This window comes from Schistocerca americana, chromosome 3 (genome assembly GCF_021461395.2).
Source record: "Schistocerca americana isolate TAMUIC-IGC-003095 chromosome 3, iqSchAmer2.1, whole genome shotgun sequence".
Lineage (NCBI taxonomy): Eukaryota > Metazoa > Arthropoda > Insecta > Orthoptera > Acrididae > Schistocerca > Schistocerca americana.
Window position 1 is genome coordinate 256,007,534 of NC_060121.1, and position 24,275 is coordinate 256,031,808.

At 39.3% G+C, this 24,275-nt stretch overlaps 1 protein-coding gene across 1 annotated transcript in view; it reads left to right on the forward strand.

Annotated features, from left to right (window-relative positions):
- Nucleotides 1–18,482, forward strand: part of LOC124606004 — a 213,944-nt gene extending 195,462 nt beyond the window's left edge. The window contains exons 16-19 of the mRNA XM_047137966.1: nucleotides 1,024–1,167; nucleotides 12,444–12,651; nucleotides 12,934–13,183; nucleotides 18,100–18,482. Of these exons, the coding sequence (XP_046993922.1) occupies nucleotides 1,024–1,167; nucleotides 12,444–12,651; nucleotides 12,934–13,183; nucleotides 18,100–18,414 (917 nt within the window). The 3' untranslated portion in view covers nucleotides 18,415–18,482. The remainder of the gene's footprint in view (nucleotides 1–1,023; nucleotides 1,168–12,443; nucleotides 12,652–12,933; nucleotides 13,184–18,099) is intronic.
- Nucleotides 18,483–24,275: the final 5,793 nt, after the last annotated feature.

The following is a 24,275-nucleotide window of genomic DNA, read 5'->3' on the forward strand; positions in this document are numbered from 1 at the left end:
GCGGTGCACAAATGCTGCGCAGCTAGCGCCATTCGACGGCCAACACCGTGGTTCCTGGTGTGTCCGCTGTGCCGTGCGTGTGATCATTGCTTGTACAGCCCTCTCGCAGTGTCCGGAGCAAGTATGGTGGGTCTGACACACCGGTGTCAATGTGTTCTTTTTTCCATTTCCAGGAGTGTATATGCTTGTGTTACTATGTTCAAAATGCTTCACCATCTTGTGTGAACATTGTAGCCAGTGTGAGCATTTGATGTGATTGTAGCGAGTTATTCAGTGAGCTGTTGTAGCTGATGATGGTGGTAAGTGACAAATTCTATATAAGTAGGCAAAGAACATAGTTTGCAGGAAACACTCTTTTCTCTTCAAGAACAAAGTTCATCTATGTGAGTACCACAGCTTTCACTTAGAACCACAACACTGCGATCACCGTCCATGTCTCGACCTCTGTGGGCCACCACCATTTGTGAATTGGACTATAACAGTTCCTCAAAGAAGCAATAAGGGAAAAGTCATTCCATTCTGATGAAGACAAACTTTATGGTGCATGGATAGTTGCCATGAAAAAGAAACAAATATTGATGTAGTTCATATGCCATGGAGAGTCTTTATTGAGGGAGATGGTTAAAAATATTTTAACTTTAATTTGACTCACCCATATTTGTTGTATTTGTATATGGTGAAAAAATTTGATTGAGAAGAAACTGTAAGTATAATTTTTGACCCGTATATTTGTCTTTTCAAAAATAACTCCTAATTCAACATTCTGTAAGTACTCCATCATCAACAGGATGTTAAACACTTACTCCTCCCCATATCAAATAATTGTCAGATTTTAAATTTCAGTACTAAAAATTGTGGCAAAAACAGAGTGTCCAACAATAAAGAAGGTAAGATGGTATACGACTTCAATAAGCATGTTACATTAATTAGTAAACTCTACATTCCTTGAATACACAATAAATTTGTTACCTATTACATTTTCTGTTGATTTTAACTTTTCGTGTAATACCTGCTATTTTTCAGATGCGTCTCTGGAATCCAGCAATAACAGTGGTGTTAACACTTTCATTAACCCTTATTGTTCAAATTATACTGGAATGTCAATCATTTACCAAAATGTTTCTCCGTATTTATACCCTTTCTCAATTGAGTACAGTATTCTTATTGGTGAGTACTATTTGTGTAGTTAATATTAATGGCATAACATTAACAGATACTTGGTACAGTTACATTAATGTGTCTATCACCTATGTTCAATGTCAACATGCAATAAACCCTCACAGATGGCAGCATTAGCATGACGAGGGGACATGGAAAATAATGCAGTTGTGTCATAATGTGGAAATTGAGAGATTTATTTAAAGTCCAAATGGGCATGATCATTGCCTTTGGAGCCAAGGGTGGAAGCATTTCCAAAATGGCTGTGTTTGTAAACTGTTTGTGTGCCACAGTGGTTAAAGCATACCATGCATGGCAAAATGGCACTATCCAAGGCAACAGTGGTGCACTACAGGCCACAGATGATAGGGCTAAATGATGGCTGAGCTTTGGCCTCTGCAGCAGATGCCTCGTTCATGCACCTACAGTGATTGCTGTTCATTGGCAACTAAGGCCGGAATTTGCATGCCAGTATCACAACTGGACATCATCTGAGAGGTAACAGGAGGCCTTTTCAGATAAATCACAGTTTATGCTCCACCACACAGATGGCCAATGGTGTGTACAGCATGAAATGTCTGGAAGCAAACACCCTGTGTGCATTGTGCTCTGGGGAATGTCTTCATAGCATTCCCTGTGTGATCTCATCTTCTGGGAGGGACAATGAATCAACACAAGTATTCTTGGGGACCATGATCACCCATAAATGCAGTTTGTTTTTCCTCAGCACAATGGTGTCTAACAGCAGGACAGTGTAATGCGTCACACAGCTCCCAGTGTACGTGCGTGGTTCGGAGAGCACCAGTATGAGTTTACTGTACTCTCCTGACCACCAACTTTCCCAGATTTAAACCCAATCACGATTCTGTGGGACCACCTTGGTTAGGATATTCACAGAATGGACTCTCAACTGAGAAACATAGCACAGCTGGCCACAGCACTGTTGTCGGCTTGGCTCCACATTCTTGTCAGTACCTTTCAGAATCTCAATGATGTCTTTCTGCATGTCTCACACTGGTCCATGCTGAAAAAGGTGATTATTTGGGATTTTGTCAGTTGGTCACATTAATGTGATTGGACAGTGCATTTTTTCACATAATTATTTAAAACACCTGAATTTTAATTTCTCTAATGGAATGCAGTATACAAACATATTTTTGTCAATGCATAACTAATATGTTGTTTTGAACTACCTGTTGGATACGTGATATTATGAATTTGAATTTATTATCTGCTGGTGATTAATTTTACTTTGTTATCTACTGCTTATTCTGAAAGAAGTTTTGAACTTGCAGTTGCAAGAATGATATACAGGGTGGCGCATGAAATGTGTTACCATTTTGTTTTTGAATATAATCTTTATTGTCAATACAATCTGAAAGGAACATATACTACAATGAAGAGCCGTCCATGGAGATTTGTTCTAACTCAGCACATGCTCAATATGTCCGCCATTTCATTTCCTAACTTCCTTCAAACGAACACTGAAGTTAGTGATTACCCTATGGCACATGTCTTCCGCAATTTCACTGCAAGCTTGAAGAATAAATCTTCTGAACTCCATTAAATCACGTGGATGATTCGGGAAAATTTTTTCCTCTGGGTACCCCCAAAGAAAAAAGTCACATGGATTGAGGTCAGCACTATTGGGGGGCCAATTTTGTCCGTCATTGAAGTGACCTGGAAACCTGAGTGAAATGATCTGCATGTCAAAATGCTCGTGTAAAAACTCCAACACAGTGTTTGCAGTATGTGGCCTTGCTCCATTTTGCAAGAACCACCGCATGTTGAAGGGCAAGGCAGTAGCAAGAAGCTGTGCAATAAAGATATTGTGAAGCATGCTCAAATAAAGCTCGATGTTGACAGTTTCTTCAAAGAAAAAGAGTCCAATAAGTCCGTGACTGGAAATTGCTGCCCACGCTGTAATCCTCGGAGCATAATATTGTCGTTCATGAAGCACTTGTGGGTTTTCAGTGGCCCAAAAGCATACATTTTGTTTGTTAACCACACCGTCTAAATGAAAATGTGCCTCGTCTGAAAACCAAGCATTGTTGAGAGTTTCTCCCCTATCCTCCCCCCACTGAGCAAACAGTAGTCTCTGCTGCTTGTGTTCTTCAGTGAACTTCTGTGCACAGGTCATCTTGTATGGGTACATATGGAGGTCACTTTTAAGAATGCATTGAACGGAGCACCTGGATATTCCCAGTTGCACTGCTGCCTTTCTACACAATTTCCCGGGACTTCTCTGTACAGCAACTTGTACCGCTTCAATATTCTCCGGCGAACAAACAGGCTTAGGCCGAGGTTGCTTCACTTCCAATACTGTTCCTTCCTGTACAAATTTATTGTACAACCTGTGGATGGTCTTCTTGCAAGGGACCCATCGTGTGTTAAACTGTTGTCAAAAACGCCTCTGAGTCACAACAAGGCTTATCGTTTCATGAAAAAGTAACACAATAGCCGATCATTGCTGTGTCGTCAGTTTTATGTTTTCAGCCATTGCTGCTTACTAGTCTCCTAGTGGCAGTATTGTGAGTTACACATCATTTCGTAACTCATTTGTTTTTCCAAGCTCTGCTGGTACTGCTGTAGAGATCCCAACAGAATATCTAATGTGCGCAGTAAATTGTGAAAGAAACAATTGGTAATACATTCGTGCGCCACCCTGTATATTGACTAAGAAAATAAGAATGCTAGTAAGCTATTAAGAGCAGCATAGTGAATGCATTATACTAGTCAAGATAGAAATGAAGCCAACACCTACCTCAGTAGCAAGGAAGAAATTGAAAGAATGTATGATCTAGTGAAAGAAATTATTCAGATAGTTTAAGGAGAGGATAATTTAACTATGATGGGGGCTGAAATTTGATAATGGGAAAGGATGAGAAGGAAAAATAGTAGGACAGCATGGACTGAGGGAGAGGAATGAAAAGGGAAGCAACCTGGTAAAATTTTGCACCAAGCACAATTTGTGCATCACAGATTGGTTGGTTTTATGGAAGGAGACCAGACAGCGTGGTCATCGGTCTCATCAGATTAGGGAAGGATAGGGAAGGAAGTCGGCCGTGCCCTTTGAGAGGAACCATCCCGGCATTTGCCTGGAGTGATTTAGGGAAATCACGGAAAACCTAAATCAGGATGGCCGGACGCGGGATTGAACTGTCGTCCTCCCGAATGCGAGTCCAGTGTCTAACCACTGCGCCACCCCGCTCGGTGAGCATCACAGATACTAGGTTTAAAAATCATGAAAGAAGGTTGTATATGTGGAAGATAACTGGAGCCACCGGAAGGTCTCAATTAGATTACATAACTGTATAACAGAGATTTTGTAGCCGGATTTTAAACTTCCAAATACTTCGAGGGTCGCATATGCAGATAGGTAAGATATGAAGGATTTGGGACATGGACATGTTAAAAGAACCAGAGGCTGTTAAAAATTTCAAAGGGAGCATTAAGCAATGATTTATTTAAATGAGGATAAGGGAAAAAACAGGGAATGAATGGATAGCATTTAGAGACAAAATAGTAAATCCAACATATGATCAAATAAACAAAAAACGAGACCCAGTAGAAATGCACAAGATATTGAATCTAGGATGAAGTTTTTACTCTGCAGCAGTGTTTGAACTGGTATCATAGGTTCAAGTCCCAGTCCAGCACACAAACAGTTTCAATCTGCCAGGAAGTTTCATATCAGTGGACACTCCACTCCAGAATGAAAAATTCATTCTGGAAACAATCCCCAAGGCTATGGTTAAGCCATTTCTCTGCAGTAGCCTTTCTTGCAAGAGTGCCAGTCCCTCAAGTTATGCAGAAGAACTTCTGTGAAGTTTTGAAGGTAGGAGATGAGGTACTGGCAGAAGTAAATCTGTGAGGTTGAGTTGTGAGTTGTGTATGGATAGATCAGATGGTATAGCACTTACTCACAAAAGGCAAAGGTCTGAGGTTCAAGTCCCAGACTAGCACATGCTTCTAACTTAACAGGAAATTTAACAATGAATCTAGTTAACACAAGAAAAAAAATTTTAAAAAATGCAGCAAATGGAGCAGGCTGAAGGAAATATAGGTGTATAAAAATGAGACTGCCTGGCAAAGTAGGAATGTCTGAATGAGAAAAGCAAGACTGTACAAGCATGCGTGCCTATGGGAAAGATAGGTGTAGCATACAAGAAAATTATAGTAATATTTGTAGAAGACAGACATTAAGAGGTGACATGGTAAGCTTGTGCTAAGCAAGGAAGGGAAGACTGAAAAGTGGAAGCAGATTAGGAAGTAAATAAAGATGAATGGGATACTACATGAAGAATTTGACAGAGCTCTGAAAGACCTAAGTCGAACAAAGTATATGACATTTCCTCAGAGTTGTTGGCATCCTTGGGAAAGCCAACCAAAACAACCTTATTTCACCTAAAGTCAAAGATACATCAGACAAGTGAAGTACCCTCAGAAAAATGTAATAATTCTGTTCAAAAGAAGGAAGGGGCTACCAAGTGTAAATATTATGAACTATCAGTTTAATAAAGTCATGGCTGCAGAGTCCTGACATGAATTCTTTAAAAGAGAATAGAAAAACTGGTAGATGCTGACCTCATGGAATATCAGTTTGAGTTCCAAACAAGTGTAGATATACGCAAGGCAATACCGGCTCTATATCTTACACTATGAGATAGGTTGAAAAAAGGCAAAGATATGTTTATATCAAGGTCGAATTTAGAATGAACTTTGCACTTCACAATCATTATTATTGTAGTGGTCTTCAATCTGAAGGCTAATTTGATTCAGCTATTCATGCTAGTGTATACTGTGAAAGCATCTTCATCACTGTGTAACTAATGCAAGTTACATCCATTTGAACTTGCTTAATGTATTCAAGACTTGGCCTCTCTCTGCAGTTTTTACTCCCCATACCTGCTACCATTACCAAACTGGAAATTCCTTGGTGCCTCAGTATATGTCCTACTACCTGATATCTTCTCTTAGTGCTATAAATTTCTTTTTTCCCCAAAAGTACTTCCTCATCAGTTATTCAGTCCACCCATCCAATTTTCAACACTCTACTGGAGGATCATATTTCAACAAACGAAAAAATGGCTGACATCGAAATAAGTGTCCAAGGAATAGAAAAGCAACTGGAATCACTCAATAGAGGAAAGTCCACTGGACCTGACGGGATACCAATTCGATTCTACACAGAGTACGCGAAAGAACTTGCCCCCCTTCTAACAGCCGTGTACCGCAAGTCTCTAGAGGAACGGAGGGTTCCAAATGATTGGAAAAGAGCACAGATAGTCCCAGTCTTCAAGAAGGGTCATCGAGCAGATGCGCAAAACTATAGACCTATATCTCTTACATCGATCTCTTGTAGAATTTTAGAACATGTTTTTTGCTCGCGTATCATGTCATTTCTGGAAACCCAGAATCTACTATGTAGGAATCAACATGGATTCCGGAAACAGCGATCGTGTGAGACCCAACTCGCCTTATTTGTTCATGAGACCCAGAAAATATTAGATACAGGCTCCCAGGTAGATGCTATTTTTCTTGACTTCCGGAAGGCGTTCGATACAGTTCTGCACTGTCGCCTGATAAACAAAGTAAGAGCCTACGGAATATCAGACCAGCTGTGTGGCTGGATTGAAGAGTTTTTAGCAAACAGAACACAGCATGTTGTTATCAATGGAGAGACGTCTACAGACGTTAAAGTAACCTCTGGCGTGCCACAGGGGAGTGTTATGGGACCATTGCTTTTCACAATATATATAAATGACTTAGTAGATAGTGTCGGAAGTTCCATGCGGCTTTTCGCGGATGATGCTGTAGTATACAGAGAAGTTGCTGCATTAGAAAATTGTAGCGAAATGCAGGAAGATCTGCAGCGGATAGGCACTTGGTGCAGGGAGTGGCAACTGACCCTTAACATAGACAAATGTAATGTATTGCGAATACATAGAAAGAAGGATCCTTTATTGTATGATTATATGATAGCGGAACAAACACTGGTAGCAGTTACTTCTGTAAAATATCTGGGAGTATGCGTACGGAACGATTTGAAGTGGAATGATCATATAAAATTAATTGTTGGTAAGGCGGGTACCAGGTTGAGATTCATTGGGAGAGTGCTTAGAAAATGTAGTCCATCAACAAAGGAGGTGGCTTACAAAACACTCGTTCAACCTATACTTGAGTATTGCTCATCAGTGTGGGATCCGTACCAGGTCGGGTTGACAGAGGAGATAGAAAAGATCCAAAGAAGAGCGGCGCGTTTCGTCACCGGGTTATTTGGTAACCATGATAGCGTTACGGAGATGTTTAATAAACTCAAGTGGCAGACTCTGCAAGAGAGGCGCTCTGCATCGCTGTGTAGCTTGCTGTCCAGGTTTCGAGAGGGTGCGTTTCTGGATGAGGTATCGAATATATTGCTTCCCCCTACTTATACCTCCCGAGGAGATCACGAATGTAAAATTAGAGAGATTAGAGCGCGGACGGAGGCTTTCAGACAGTCGTTCTTCCCGCGAACCATACGCGACTGGAACAGGAAAGGGAGGTAATGACAGTGGCACGTAAAGTGCCCTCCGCCACACACCGTTGGGTGGCTTGCGGAGTATCAATGTAGATGTAGAATGTAGATGTAGAAAACCTTCTACATATTTTTTTCCTCTCTGAATTGCTTACCATTCATATTTCACTTACATATAAGGTTACACTCTGGACTAATACCTCCAACAAAGCTTCCCTAAAACTTAAATTTACAGTAGATGTTGACAAAATTTCTATTTTAGAAAGATGATTTTTCTCGCTTTCACTATTTTACATCTTCTCTGTTTTGGCCATATCTATTATTTTGCTGACCAAATAACAAAACTATTCAGTACTTTTAGTGTCTCACTTTCTAATCTAATTCACTCAGTATCACCAGATTTAATTTGACTACATTCCGTTATCCTTGTTTTGCTTTTATTGATGTTAATCTTATAATCACTTGTAAAGACACTATTCATTCCATTCAACTGCTCTTCCATGTCCTTTCTATCTCTGAAAGAATTAAGATGTCATTGGCAAACCTTAAAAATTTTATTTCTTCCCCTGGACTTTAATTCCATTTTCCAATTTCCCCTTGATTATCTTCACAGCTTGCTCGCTCCTATGATCATGCTCTGAAATGAGCTCCATTCTATCTGGCATTTTACCCACCACAACCAGAATAACTTTTCATGACTCTGAAATATCCTTATCAGACTCTTATGTTCCTTCTGCACCCATTCACCTACCCTACAGCTCCTACCCCTGTGACTGTTCCCACTGTAAGACTTGCTCCATGCAGCCTCCTACCACCACCTATACCAACCCAGTTACTGTAAAAACATATACTATCAAAGGGAGAGCTACCTGAGAAACAACACTTGAGGCGTACCACCTGTTACATAAACATTATTCAGCCTTTTATACTGGTACAACCACCATCAAGCTATCAGTTAGGATGAATGGGCATAGGCAGAGGTTGCATACTGGCAACACAAAATATGCTGTTTTGGAGCATGCTCTACAACATGACAGTTGTGACCTTGGTGCATGTTTCCCCCAGACACCAGTTTCTCAGAACTATGCAGGTGGAAGCTGACATTACAGCATGTCCTTGATTCTCTCCACAATTTCTTTGGTCTGTTTCTCGGTAACTATTCCTTTATTCACTCCCTTTTACTTTTCTGTTTCTTTTATTTGCTGACATGTTTATTTTTCTCCACCCTCCACCACTATCACAAACAATGCACTTAGGTTTCCACTCTTATTAACTAGTGCGTGATGTTTTCACAGTAATAACTGTATTCTGTATCACCCTATCCTCCATCTTTAAGCTCTCAGGTTTTCAAATCTCATCCAGTGCAGTCCTCAACAATCAGTCTTTCCTTCTCATTCTGTCTGGCAAGTCTCCCTCATCTGGGGGGAGGGGGGGGGGGGGGGCAATGTTTCCGAACTCTCCTCATTTCCTAAACCTCACCAGTCCTTTTGCTTCACCCCTCTTCCTTCCTGGTCAATCTTACTGCAAGAAAACGGATCCACTGGCTCCTGAAGCTTGTAAATTTCAGTACCTTTATATATGTGTTCTCCTGCTGCTGCTTGGTGAGTATATTTTTTATCAATCCAGTTAAGTTATATTTTCGAAACTGGATTACTTTCATTAACATATATAAAGTAATTTAGAAGTATTTCAGTACTTATCAGTATCAATAGATCTGATGTTAGTGTACCTTGCAGAAGTAGCTTGCAATGACTGAGTATGCCTCTTAACTTAACTCATTTGACATTCCTAAAAACTCTCTCCATGAAGGGATTTATGGAACATGATGGATGAATTTATGAATGTACGAGTTAAGTGACCTCTTTTCAGAAACTATATTTTTCCTTTCTGTTAAGATGGTCATGCTAAATTTATAACACTTCCATCAACAATGTGCTCTTCTGAAATGATCATGTATCACTGTCAGATGAGAGAACGGGAAGGCAATCCAAAAATCCAAAAAGCCTTAATTGCAACGAGAAGTGCACAGGAGGAGAACAATCTGCATTCAACATCATTCAGAATGGAAGAATTTGATAAGGCTATTAAACAAAGTAAGAATGAAAAATCAGCTGGCTTAGATGATATATGAACAAAGATATGGATTCTGCAACTCTTTCATAATTGCGTGAGCAATGTTAAATCCCAAAAATGTGGTGGAGTTGAGTGAGTGCTTTGCTAAAACCTGGTAAAAAAGGGAAAAATCCAAAGAATTTTAGACCAGTTTCATTACTCCGTCATCTATACAAACTGCTGGAAAGAATGATCTTAAATCACTTCCTACCTGTAGTTGACCCCCCTGCTGATATCTCAACAAGCTGGATTTCGTCCTGATAAAAGCTGCACTGGACAAATGCTGAATCTTACATAGTTCATAGAAGATGGGTTTAAAGCTTGTAAAATGGCAGGGGTGATATTTGTTGAGTTTTCAGTGGCCTGTGACACTGCCAATTACGAACTACTATTACTCGAGGTATGCGGTATGACCATTGCAGTTCATTGCAGTAATTCTGCAAAACAGCAGGTTCTTCGTTGACTTTCAGGGGCAGTGCAGTCGATGGAGACTACAGAAAAATGGTCTTCCCCAAGCAAGCATATTGGCTCCAATCCTATTCAACATGTATACAAATGACCAATCTATAGCCCCCAAAACCAGAAGTTTCTTGTATCCTGATGACCTTGCTCTTGCCACTCAGAGCTCAGACTTTGAATCAGTGGAGAACACCCTAACAAATGCCCTTGAAGATCTACCAAGATACTGTAGCACAAATCAGCTTAAACTAAACCTCTCAAAGAGTCAAGTGTGTGCTTTCCAGTTAAGAGATAGGGAAGCTACTCATATGTTGATGATAGTACGGTAACAAGTTGAGATACAACATTGTAACTCTCCAAAATATGTAGGAGTGATGCTGGACAGATCTCTTACTTTCAAGAGACACTGCATGAATTGCAAGTTGAAAGTTTCCACCAGGAACAATCTGTTAAGGAAATTGGCCAATAACAGTTGGGCAGTCCACTTGAAACCATCCGAACCTCTGCACTAAAATTAGTCTATTCTGGTGCAGAGTGCACTTGTCCTGTATAATTTATCACATACCAAACAGGTAGACGAAGTGCTCAGTGATACCTGCAGAATTATAACAGGTTGTTTGAAATCTACTCATGGCAAATAAGGAATGAAAGATAGTGGAATAAAAACAAACCCATTCCCTGTATGTGCATAAACTTCATTTGCAGTGATTGAGGTGAAGGAAGAGTTTCCTCTGAACATCAAAGGTACTTACTACCACTGCCAAAAGTGCAAGGGTGCAACTCTGGCTGGAAAAGAGTTTCTGAAACTCTACCTCCCAGACATGGCAAGGAATGAATGACCTGGAAATCTTTGAATAGGCTAATATTTTGATTGGGTGGATCAAGGTGTAACCTGGCAAGATGGGGCTACAGTACAGAAAACAATATTAAGTGTGATTTTGGAGAAGTCCATACTGTCTATCACCTGTTTCAGTGTCGACTGTGTCCATCTTCCTGCATTATGGAAGACGTCCATCGAGTGGCCGAAATGGACTTGAAGTAGCCAAATTTTGGTCAAAGACTATTGTGACATGTTAACTGTGCACCTATGTATGTTTCTGACATGAGACTAAAATACAGCAAAGTGCATCTTTCAGATTTGTGTTTATTAAGTGCTCATATACAGATAATAAAAGAGATGAATTTGGAACCCATAAATAAGTGCTCTTGCACAAAAAAAAGGAGGGAGGGAGAGAGAGAGAGAGAGAGAGAGAGAGAGAGAGAGAGAGAGAGAGAGAGAAGGAGGAGAAGAAGAAGAAGAAGCTATGGTAGTCTGTGCAGTTACACAAAGCCACTGTCGCAGGATGACATAATGGTTAGCGCAGCTGCCTAGTGAGTAGGCGACCTGGATTCGATTCCTGGCCTTGGCACAAACGTCTCTGTAACATTTAGTTTCACGTAAGATATATTATTGTTACCCATAAAGTGTTTCTCAAATTTGATTACATCTTTCATTTCATGGTTTAGTTACAGCTTCTGCATCACCAAGAAATCAGCACAAAGTTTAATTTATTCCATATGTATTTCTTACAGCCCATTGAACATTTAATATTAAATATCAACGAAAATTTTTATTATAAGTGACAGAATTTGATCTTTTCTATACTTTAAGTGAATTAATTTATCAAATAGAACATCTTTTGATGTATCTCAGTCATTATAAAATAGGCTACCATCTACTTAATTGTTAATTACCATCCAGTATCCATTATTTTTTTAAATAAATTTTAGCATTATGTAGATTATCATATTGGATGAGTTAAGGACTTTTCTTAGCCCAACTTTGCTTCACCCTAAAAGAAATCATATTGTCAACTGTGGATCTTTAGGGACCAAGCTGAAACACAGACAGGGTAAGGATGGTGAAAGTAATAGATTGTAGGCTTTCTTTTAAAAATAACCATCAGGGCATTTGCCTTTCACAGAGTTAAAAAAAATATGGGAAACCTAAATTTGAACTCTGCACCTCCTGATATTGAGTGCAGTATCTTAACTACTCCACCACCTCATTTGGCTTCTTCTGTATAGTCTAGAGTTTTGTTGCCCATATAACATCAGTTCAAATAAAAATTAACTGTAGTTACATTTTGGATGTAAATGTTACCACTGATGGAGGTATCATTAAAAGAATCACAAAACAGTGTCTACTTTTTTTCAGCTGGTGTTTTGTACATCATTTGGCAGAACATAGGGCAATGCGGCACAGTGACAGGAGGGCACTGCAAGCTCTTGATGAACCCTGAAAGCAGTAATTTGTCCATTCATGTTGACTGTCATTCAGCAAATAAAGGACTCTTTGCTGGAATCATAGTGCTTTTAACTTCTGTCGTGAGCATCATACTATTTTTTGTTGCAGTCACTGATTCGTAAGTGCTAAAACAACTAACCTTCTTCAGTAGAATAGCGAAGCAATTTTTTTTTTTTTACACAAAAAACAGGCTATTCTTTGTTAATGTGCCATTTTTCTTTTACTAACTCTTTTATTTATACTACTGCTGCTACTACTACTACTAGTACCTCTAACACTACTACCACCACCGCCGTAATGGTGAAGTCCCACACAATACATATAAAAGAGATGTTTGTACAGTTCAATCCTGTTCTTCTGTTTAAAGAGACTATAATTTATGTATTTTGTATTGTTTCAGAAATTATGTGACTATTGGAGTGGATGTACATATGTGGACAGAATTTGCAATTCTGATTCTCATGACAGTTACAGTCTTGTTTGCATACTGGCAAATAATAACTTTGGATGTTAATGAACACCCTATATCACTCCTAGATGATTTGCTGCTTGCAGTCTGCTTGCCAGCTTATTTCTTCTATGCAGTATTAAGCCTTTATCCATCTGTCGTATACAGTGAGATAGTCTTTAGTATCATCATCTTGCTTCGGGTAAAGTATTTTGTTTTTTTATGTTTGATACTCTAAATGACAATTATCTTCAGAATTACAAAAATAGTTCTCTGTGGGAAGCATAATATGAAAGGCTAAACACAACATATTTGTCATAAATGAATCAAATATGGCAATTAAAGAACCACATCTTTATTTTGCAGTATAATGTACAAATGTATGTAACATAATTTAAATATTTGCAACAAAATGAGCAAATTGGATCTTTTTGTTGTGTTTTAGAATACATACTATAATAATGATCATCAAAGAGTGTTATCTTCTAAAACTTTGGCCTACCATGTGTAATTGAATTATTGCGAGCATATAAACAGTACAATATTGCATACTGTCTGCAACATGCTAATTATTCATGTTAGTATGTAGAATATACTACATTAGATGAATACTATCAAGAGCTCAAAAAATATTATCTACCTAGCTACAAAGATAGCAAAAGCAGATAAATGCAAGAACTATAGCAGGATCAGTTTAACAGCTCATGGATCCATATTCCTGACAACTGTTAATGAGACAAGTTGTAAGAAGAACCAAAGCTTTTTCATAAGATTTGTTGACCTACAAAAAGCATTCAACAATGTGAAATTGTGCAAAATTTTGTAAATTCTCCATAAAATTGCTATCAACTAGACACAAAATGGGTAGTATACAATGTGTACAAGTACCAGGAAAGAGAAGAGAACAAATTGAAAAGGGTTGTAGCAGGTATGCAGTTTTTCTCCGCTCACTGTTCAACCTGTACATCAAAGGAGCAACGACAGAGATAAAAGAAAGGCCTATGATTGAGATTAAACCCAAGGTAATTGATATCAATGATAATATTTGCTAATGACAATGCTGTCCTCAATGAAAGTGAAGAAGAATTACAGGAACTGTTGAATAATATGAAGCACCTAATGAGCACAGAATATGGACTGAGAAATATGGACAGAAAAAAGACAGAAGTTATGATAAATAGCAGATATGAAATTACTCACGAAGTTAACATATCAAAAGCATCAGATTTTAGATAAGGTGGAAGAATTCTGTTACCTCAGCAGCAAAGTAACAGATGATTGAGCACCTGGTAGAGGGGATCATGCCAGGGGAGAATATCCATGGTATATTGTCAGCGTAAAGAAATTTCTAAAGAAGCAGCAATTACTGTATAACACATGGAAAACAAAGCATACAGTTATAGACAGAGAGGTGCTGAGTGAAACACACTTGGCTATCAACAGCATAATGCATGAACCCTTCAATGACTACCAAAGCAGAATATTATCAAAAGATCTCTCACAAAACCCAAAGAATTAATTCAGGTCACATGTAAAGGATGTTAGTAGTGAACTGAAATTGAGGGTAGCAAATCAAACACAGAAATGCTTAACTCTGTTTACAAAAGTTCCTTTACAAAGGCAAATCCAGTACTAACATATTGTTGCTTTTGCTAGTCTGGTGTGATGAGATCTTGTCCCTGAATTTTGGTTCCGACTCAATTTTAGAGGGATGATCATCGCACCGTTCAGCCTATTTACAATCTGACAGTATGCTCACTTGGCAGCTTGCTATTATTTGGACACAATGTTGTGTCTTCTGTCCATCCCCACATTTAGGTCTAATATGATGTACTTTGTATATCCACCTGAAGATGTGACTTTAAGCTATGAAACCGGTTGTGTTTCCAAATAAAGAGCATTACACACAGTTGTTTGCAGTTTTCATTTCACAAGGCCCTGAAAGGCATTTATCAATGGAATTAAGTAGATGCAGTATTTCATGACTTCCAAGAAGCATCTGACTCAATACTACAACAATATTTGTAAACATAAGTATAATCTACCACAAAATGGGTGATTGGATTGAGGATTTCTTGGTGGGGAGGTTGCACCATGCTACCTCCAATGGTGAGTCATTAACAGAAGTAGAGGTAACTTCAGGCATAGAGGTAGCTTCAGGCAAGCTCCACAGCTGGCCAGCTTCACACGTCCGTCCACATTAAACCCACCAACAAGCAACAGTACCTCCATTATGACAGCTGCCACCCATTCCACATCAAACGGTCCCTTCCCTACAGCCTTGGTCTTCGTGGCAAACGAATCTGCTCCAGTCCGGAATCCCTGAACCATTACACCAACAACCTGAAAACAGCTTTTGCATCCCGTAACTACCCTCCCGACCTGGTACAGAAGCAAATAACCAGAGCCACATCCTCATCTCCTCAAACCCGGAACCTTCCACAGAAGAACCCCAAAAGTGCCCCACTTGTGACGGGATACTTTCCGGGACTGGATCAGATTCTGAATGTGGCTCTCCAGCAGGGATATGACTTCCTCAAATCCTGCCCTGAAATGAGATCCATCCTTCATGAAATCCTCCCCACTCCACCAAGAGTGTCTTTCCGCCGTCCACCTAACCTTTGCAACCTCTTAGTTCATCCCTATGAAATCCCCAAACCACCTTCCCTACCCTCTGGCTCCTACCCCTGTAACCGCCCCCGGTGTAAAACCTGTCCCATGCACCCTCCCACCACCACCTATTCCAGTCCTGTAACCCGGAAGGTGTACACGATCAAAGGCAGAGCCACGTGTGAAAGCACCCACGTGATTTACCAACTGACCTGCCTACACTGTGAAGCGTTCTATGTGGGAATGACCAGCAACAAACTGTCCATTCGCATGAATGGACACAGGCAGACAGTGTTTGTTGGTAATGAGGATCACCCTGTGGCTAAACATGCCTTGGTGCACGGCCAGCACATCTTGGCACAGTGTTACACCGTCCGGGTTATCTGGATACTTCCCACTAACACCAACCTGTCAGAACTCCGGAGATGGGAACTTGCCCTTCAGCATATCCTTTCTTCTCGCTATCCGCCAGGCCTCAATCTCCGCTAATTTCTAATTTCAATTTGCCGCCACTCATACCTCACCTGTCTTTCAACTTCATCTTTGCCTCTGTACATCTGCCCCGACTGACATCTCTGCCCAAACTCTTTGCCTTTACAAATGTCTGCTTGTGTCTGTGTATGTGTGGATGGATATGTGTGTGTGTGCGAGTGTATACCTGTCCTTTTTTCCCCCTAAGGTAAGTCTTTCCGCTCCCGGGATTGGAATGACTCCTTACCCTCTCCCTTAAAACCCATATCCTTTTGTCTTTCCTTCTCCTTCCCTCTTTCCTGACGAGGCAACCATTGGTTGCGAAAGCTAGAATTTTGTGTGTATGTTTGTGTTTGTTTGTCTATCGACCTGCCAGCGCTTTTGTTTGGTAAGTTTCATCATCTTTCTTTTTAGATATATTTTTCCCACGTGGAATGTTTCCCTCTATTATATTCATATAATTAGTGGAATAGTTTGATTTTGCACCGCAACTCATATTCCATGTTAAACTGCAAGTTTCCACATAGCAAACTGTGTTTGATGGTTCACAAACTAAAGGAACAAATAGGAATCTCAGCTCTGATAGGACCGCACCTACTATACAGTGATAAGCCAAAACATTATGACCGTTGCCCACCACAACATTGGATGCCGCTAGTTGGTATTGTGGGCACATGATGTGGTAACAAAAGTATCTAAGTGGAGCAGACATAGACTGGGGACCATTCTAGCAAAGATATGGGTTGCAAACGGGAAAATCCATTGAGATAAGTGACTCTGACAAAGGACAGATTACGCAGAGCCTGTGAATGAGTGTCTTGAAATCAATGCAGCTGGTTAATGTTCAAGTGCTATTGTCATGAGCATCTATGGGAAGGAGATAGGAGGATAGTGAAACTACTATTAGACAATAAATGGTTGGATGTCAACGCCTCTTCACGGAACATGGGGTTCGGAGGCTTGTCCATTCTGTAAGGTAGGATAGATGGTGATATGTGGCATCTCTGTTGAAAGAATACAATGCTGGTGCATGTGCAAGTGTGTCAGAGCACACTATTCATTGCACACTTGAATATGGAGCTCCACAGCATGATCTGTAGCACACCATCCCTTTGTGTTCACATGTTGACCCAATGACATTGTCATTTGTGACAGCACTGGGCCCAGGACCATTGGGATTTGATGTCGATCAGTGGAAATGTGCTGGCTCTTTCGGTGAATCACATTTTTGCTACACTGGGTCAATGGTCATCTCTGCAAATGCTGTAATAAAGGTGAACGGTGGCTTGAAATGTGCAGCGCGCCACAAACACCAGCTGGTGGAAACAGTATTATTCTTCTGCACTTGCTTGGGACCTGTCACAGTAATCAAAGACACGTTGATAGCTGCAAACCAGTTGCATCCCTTTAAGCTTTGATGTCTTTGCTGACGGAGATGTCATCTTTCAGCAGTATCATTTTAAGTGTCTCAGAGCCAGAACCATGCTCAATTATTTGAGGAGCATTATAGTGAACTCATGTTGATGCCTCGGTGACCAAATTTGCCTGATGTAAATCCTATGGAACCCATCTGAGTTGCTATCGGGCACCATCACCGCATACACAAATCAGAGGCCCGTTATTCACATGAATTATGTGACCTGTGCATAGACATCTAATGCCACATACCTCCACAAACCTACCAACAAACCTTTGGATCCCTCACATACAGAATCACTGATGTATTTTATTCCAAAGATAGACAAACAAGCAGGTGGTCATGTTTTGGCTCATCAATGTGATTATGCACTGTCCAAACTGTCTCCAGGCTGACGATTACTCCATTTTATTTTTGTTCCATGGAGATGGAAAAATATTGTACTTAGCAGGTAGTGAAGTCTACCGTCACACTGTAAATAAAAGCTATTTTCTACCTTTATTTCACTGTAGTTACATGATGAATATTCATTTCCTCAGTAATGTACCTTATTTTTACTTTTATATTATTATCAACCTGATTTTCATCTTGGAATAGTCTATAATTATTATTTCTTACAGGTCTTACAAGTGCTAATACAAACACCATTCATCATTGATGGTCTTCGTCGCTGTAGCAATACTAGATCACTTCGACAGAAAAAGCCAGGACGTGAAGTTGTGACACTTTTGATAGTGTGCAATATTGCATTGTGGATGATGCAGACATTTGAAATAAAATCTAGTGGTACAAAGGATCATAGATACGATTTTTATGGGAAAAGCGCATGGACAGTTATAGGACATTTGCCTATACCATTAATGATGTTCTATAGATTTCACTCTTCTGTATGCTTGGTGGACATATGGAAATCTGCATATGAGCCCGGAGAATGATGACTGTGTATCATCAGACTAAAAACTGAATTAGTCAAACTGGATGCAAGCAGTTATGTGAAAAAGGAGAGAGGTGTACTGAAGCTCTCACTGATAAATTCCATATGAAAAATACTCGGTCAATAGTTATAAATTAGTATGTATTTATTTTCATTGTATTGATTCTTTTTTAATTGACTGAATGAGAACAGAATGCTGTAAGAAGTTGTTATGTAATATTACATAATTACTTTGGGCAACAGACTACAGTTGTTACTTTATTTGAGAATCAGCAATCATTAATATTATACAATTGTCAGTATTTGTTAAACTTTGTTTAATGCTTACATGTGATAAAATCTCATTTATGAGCTATGATGGATTTTCATTGCTGTTGATAACAGACAGTAACTGTATGTTTCCCTGCCTGTCTTTCTTTGTGGAACAAAGTGTACTATCCTTCTTTCCAGTGTAATACTTAGATAATACTGATTTGTATGTAATATTTGTGTTCACTTTGGCCAGCAAGCAGTGTATAAATATCACCTTCAGGTATTTAGCCAGAGTAATAAATGTTATTATGAATAAAACTTGGATAGATTTATAATACAGGGTGTTTAAAATTATTCAGCCAACTTCACAAGACTTTATCTTGTAAACAAAGGAAGATAAAAACTTCGGGTATATTTTAACTTATTCATCACAACTAAAAGATTACCCTGCTGGCAGTTGTAAATTGCCCGTTCAAATCGTTACTGGTACAGGTCTCATTCATTTCTCTTGCTCGTTCATTAATCAATGTGCCTTAATCTGTGATGGCAAAAGCATTTTTCATTCTCTGTTTCAACAGGTGCAGGTGAAATTCAATTAGAACTGTGTGACATAATTTTTGTTAAGAGTATGGCACAACACCACCTACAGTTCAAAGCAGTTTCAGGATACTCGTTGTTTATGTGAGGATTTCCCCCATCTGTTCCTTCAAAATGCACAGCACATTTGACGCTGCTATGCATATAGTCTAGAGATGCCTATTTGTTGTGTCAGCAAAAGAGTTTGCCATTCCTCATGTGTCTGTCTGGCACGTTTTGCAGTGGCAATATTGTTTAGAACTGTGGTGATGAACAACAACATGTAGAGTTCTATGGTTTTATTCTAGATGTGAAGATGCAAAAGGATAATTTGCTTTTATGTGTAGGGTTCAATGATGAAGCCACATTCCATTTAATGGGAAAGTGAATTGGCACAATGCAAGTATATGTAGGACACAGCAGCCACATACCGTATTTCGTGAGGAAAGGTTTGTGACCAATTCCTTTTTCAGTAAAAGATAGTCACATTAATTGTGTACCTAGACATATTGGAAACAAAGCTTTTTCCACTATTTAGAGAAGATGGTGAAAATTTCATTTTTTGACAGGATGGAGGATCACTGCAATGACCCTTCAGGTAAGAGCAATTCTTAAAATCACCCATAAGAGGCAAAACAGTGTTGCCACAAGATTCCCCAAGTGAAATTTCCTGACATTTCCTTGATTTCCAGACAAATTTTTATGACAAATTCTGGGATCTCAAGGGTAAGTAAAGACATAACTTGACAAAAGAAAAAAAAAAGAAAAGAAAAAAAAAAAAAAATGTAAGGTCTTCTGTATTGCTCCTCCATGTGAGCAGAAATCTTATGCACTGACATCAAGATCTTTTGTAATGAACTGTTTTTAGATGGAGAAAGCAAGCCGAAAGGTATATATGTTTCATTGAGACCACTGTCATTATTTTATTTCAATAAAGCGAACACATCTGGTGACAAAAATACACACTTCCTTGGAGTTGCAAGACAGATTTAAAATACCTTCACTGATTTCAGAAATAACCCCAGAAAAGAGAAAGCCTCTTGAAAGAAGTGTACAAGGCAGGGAAGAGTTGTGTATAAACCAACACTATAGCTGACTGCCAATAACATGTTGGTTTTACTATGTTCGTTATTGTCAGTTATTACTCACTGTGCTATGTGTATTATTTTACAGGTATTGTGTGATTTTTCTTTTGAGAAATATATGATTACGGTATGTAGCATATGAACCACAAGCAACTACCACAATTTTCTTCTTCTTGTCATCCATACTTTCGAAGACATAAACTACTTTCGAAGTGCCAAAATGTACTACAATAAATAAAATGAAACTTCCTGGCAGATTAAAACTGTGTGCCCGACCGAGACTCGAACTCGGGAATAAATAAAATGTTTATAAAACTCAGTGCTGTACAATGTACTTGTGGCAGACAGTCACAATTCCAGATATCTATCACCCATGGCCTCTGGCCTGCCAAGGAGCACCTCAGTCCTGTGTCCATGGATATACCACAAAAATCCATTGCATTATGCCACTCACAAACAGACCAAACCTGCAGGCAGATCATGAGACTAGATCTGACAGGCAGGGCCTGCATATTAGTGTGAAACAATGGGCTTCAGATTGGCAGGCCCGATTCCTTAGGGATACCCACAAAAATGGCCTGTGGTTTTGGCCGATTGCAGAAATCCTCTCATGTGCCCAGCTATTCATGTGTCACAGACACCTTGTTGATCAAATGAGACTACTGTTATCAATCCATGCAACAGTAACTTGGCCAAATACTCTGGGAATCAGAACTAATGAGGATGGGCAGCCACTCATCGTAAAGGTGACAACTGAGCTGCAGACAGGCATGTACAAAAGACGATCACACTCTCAGAACTAAACTATCGGCCATAGACTTTTTCAGAAAACGAGAGCACACACACATTCACACAGTCACTCAGACACAACTTATGCACACATGACCACCATATCCAGCCGCTGCATCAATAATCTCTGAGAATCAGACCCAAACAAACCACTCCTCATGCCTCCCTGCCTCTCATCGGCACCTGCTGGGGTAGCAACAAGAAGTGGTGGCAGCACTGACTGCAAGCTGAGGCGAGTAGTAGGAAGGGGAGAAGCAGTAAGAATGAGGGATTAGGGAAGCAGTGCATGTTAGCTGCGCCCAGCCAGCAACGATGCATGACATCTCAAGTAAAGAAACATTTCATCTGCTGAGACAAAAATGAGATTTTTCCAGTACTTTTTTTTCAAATTTCCCTAACATGTTTGAAATTCCCTGATGTCCAGAACTTGTGGCAACACTACAAATGGATCCTCCACTGCACTACATCTACATCCACATCAACATCTATATTCTGCAAACCACCACGAGGTGGATGGCAGAGGATACATCCCATTGTATCAGTTATTAGGGTTTCTTCCCGTTCCATTCATGTATTGTAATCTCTACCCTCCTTCCTAATTCCAGTTATTGCCCAGAATAAGCAATGTCTTTTATGAAAAATTTGAGAGGAGCAGATGTCACAATAAACTTTCTAGTTTACATAGCTTTTTGTTTAGAGTTGGTTCCAGTTCTTCTTGTCTAGGGGTCTGAAATTCTCCCATTTTAGGTCCTCATGATTGAATTGATCTAAATAAATTTGAAGATTGTTCCTGCAGAATTTTTGTTGTTATTTTAATGTATTTTGTCACATTTTAGAATATCATACAGTCTTTTGAAGTTTCACATTAGCAAAGCCGAAATTACATTGTTCGCCCAAAATACAAAAAATACGTCCAATCACATCAGAGGCATGCTTACTACTACTTCACTCTGTGGTAATAAACAATTTTCCAAAGGGTTTACAACGTTTCATGACAAATGAATTTCTTGTAATTTCAATTATTATTTCATAAATGGGTTACCTGTTTCAAATAATTCATAATTTCAAATGTTTCTTATAAAAATAATTTTAACTGTACATTCAGAGCTAGTACTTATCGATTGTAACATCAAAAATACAGTAATTCCTCTTCATAAATTTTTGCTTGAAATATAACATAATCAAATTATATGAAAGTTTTCAGAAAAGCAGCTGTCCAAACTTAAAAAAATTATACTGGTGTTGACAACTATTGTCGAGGAAAAGTAATGCTAGAGGACAATATACTGTTACACTATGAAGTGCAGGATATATGTTTGTTTGAATGGCTCTGTGTGTGCAATAATTATTCTTATCTTATCCATGCGATCCCTATGTGAGCGATATGCAGGGGATTTTTGTATATTCCTAGAGTCATCAAGCTGGTTCATGAAACTTTGTTAGCACACTTTCTTGGGATCGATTACATCTATCTTCAAGAGTCTTCCAGTTCAGTTCTTTCAGTATCTCTGTAACACTCTCCTAAGGGTGAAGCAAACATGTGACCATTTGTGCTGCCCTTCTCTGCATGCATTCAATACCCCCTGTTAGTCCTATTTAGCACTGGTCCCAAACACATGAGCAGTTTCTATAACCAGTTGCATGAGTGATTTGCAAGTAATCTCCTTTGTATATTGATTGCACTTCTCAGTATTCTACCAATAAACCAAATTCTACAACCTGCTTTACCCACGACTGAGCCTATGTGATCATTGTATTTCATATCCCTACAAAGTGTTAACCCGGATATTTGTATGTGTTGGCAGGCTCTAATAGTGACTCATTGACATTATAGTCATAGGATACTACAGTTTTTCATTTTGCAAATTGCACAATTTAACATTTCTGAACATTCAAAGTAAACTGTCAGTCTTTGCACCACTTTGAAATCTTATCAAGACCTGTCTGAATATTTATGCAGCCTCTTTCGAACAGTATTTCATTATAGGTAACTGCTTCATCTGCAAAACATCTGAGGTTACTGTTAACATTGTCTGCAAGGCAACTAATGTACAACATGAAAAGCAAGGCTCCCAACACACTTCCCTGGGGCACATCTGAAGTTACTTCTATAGGAGGTCTGTTCAAAAAATTTTGGAACATACATAATTTTGTGCCAATGGAGAGCTGGACTGAAATGAGGTTGTCATCTCTGCACACACCTGTGTTTAATGTATAATTACAGAAAGTTTTGTTGTTGTATACCTGTTAGTTATTGTTCAGCACTGAGTTGAGTAGAATGTTATGTCGCACAGTTTCCAAGTTTCGAGATGGCAACGTTAGAAGACCAATGCATCTGCTTTAAATTTTGCATGAAACTCAAGAAAAATCTTTACAGAGACACACCAGATGACACAGGAAGGCTACTGTGATGAGTGGTTAAACCGTACTCAGCGTTACGAATGGTTCACATGGTTTAAAAATGGCCAGACACAAGTTAAGTATGACCCTTGTCCAGGATTCCCTTTGAGGTGTATCGATGACACTCCTGTCAATAATGTCAACAAAATTGTGCATAGGGACCTTCATCTCACAATCTGTCAAGAGCTTTGGATCATGGAAATGAGAATGAGATGTTTCTAAGAGATTCATAATGGTGATGAGATGTGTGTCTACGGTTATGATGTAGAGTCGAAGTTTCATTCTTTACAATGGGTCGCAAAAGGTTCTCCCAGACCAAATAAAGCTCATCAGGTCAAGTTTCATTCTTTGCAATAAGCCGCGAAAGGTTCTGCAAGACCAAATAAAGCTTGTCAGGTCAAGTCAAATGTTCATCATGAATTTGTGCCACAGGGACAAACTGTTAATAGAGTGTGTTGCAATGAGAAAATGTGAGAAGGTCACTGTGCTGCCTCATCCTCTCTACCTCCAGACTTGGTCCTTGCGGACTTTTTTTTTAATTTCCAAAGTTGAAAACGCAGTTGAGTGGACAAAGATTAACAACAGCACTTTGCGTGTTCTAGTAAGATGCATACCAGGAAGTGGAAATGGCATTGGGAGCAGTGTATTAGTTGTGGAGGAGAGTATTTCAAAGGAGATCATGCACAACAGGTAGAAAGCAAGTGGAGAAAAATTTTGTGAACAAAGTTCTGGAATTTTTTGAACAGACCTTGTATCTGAC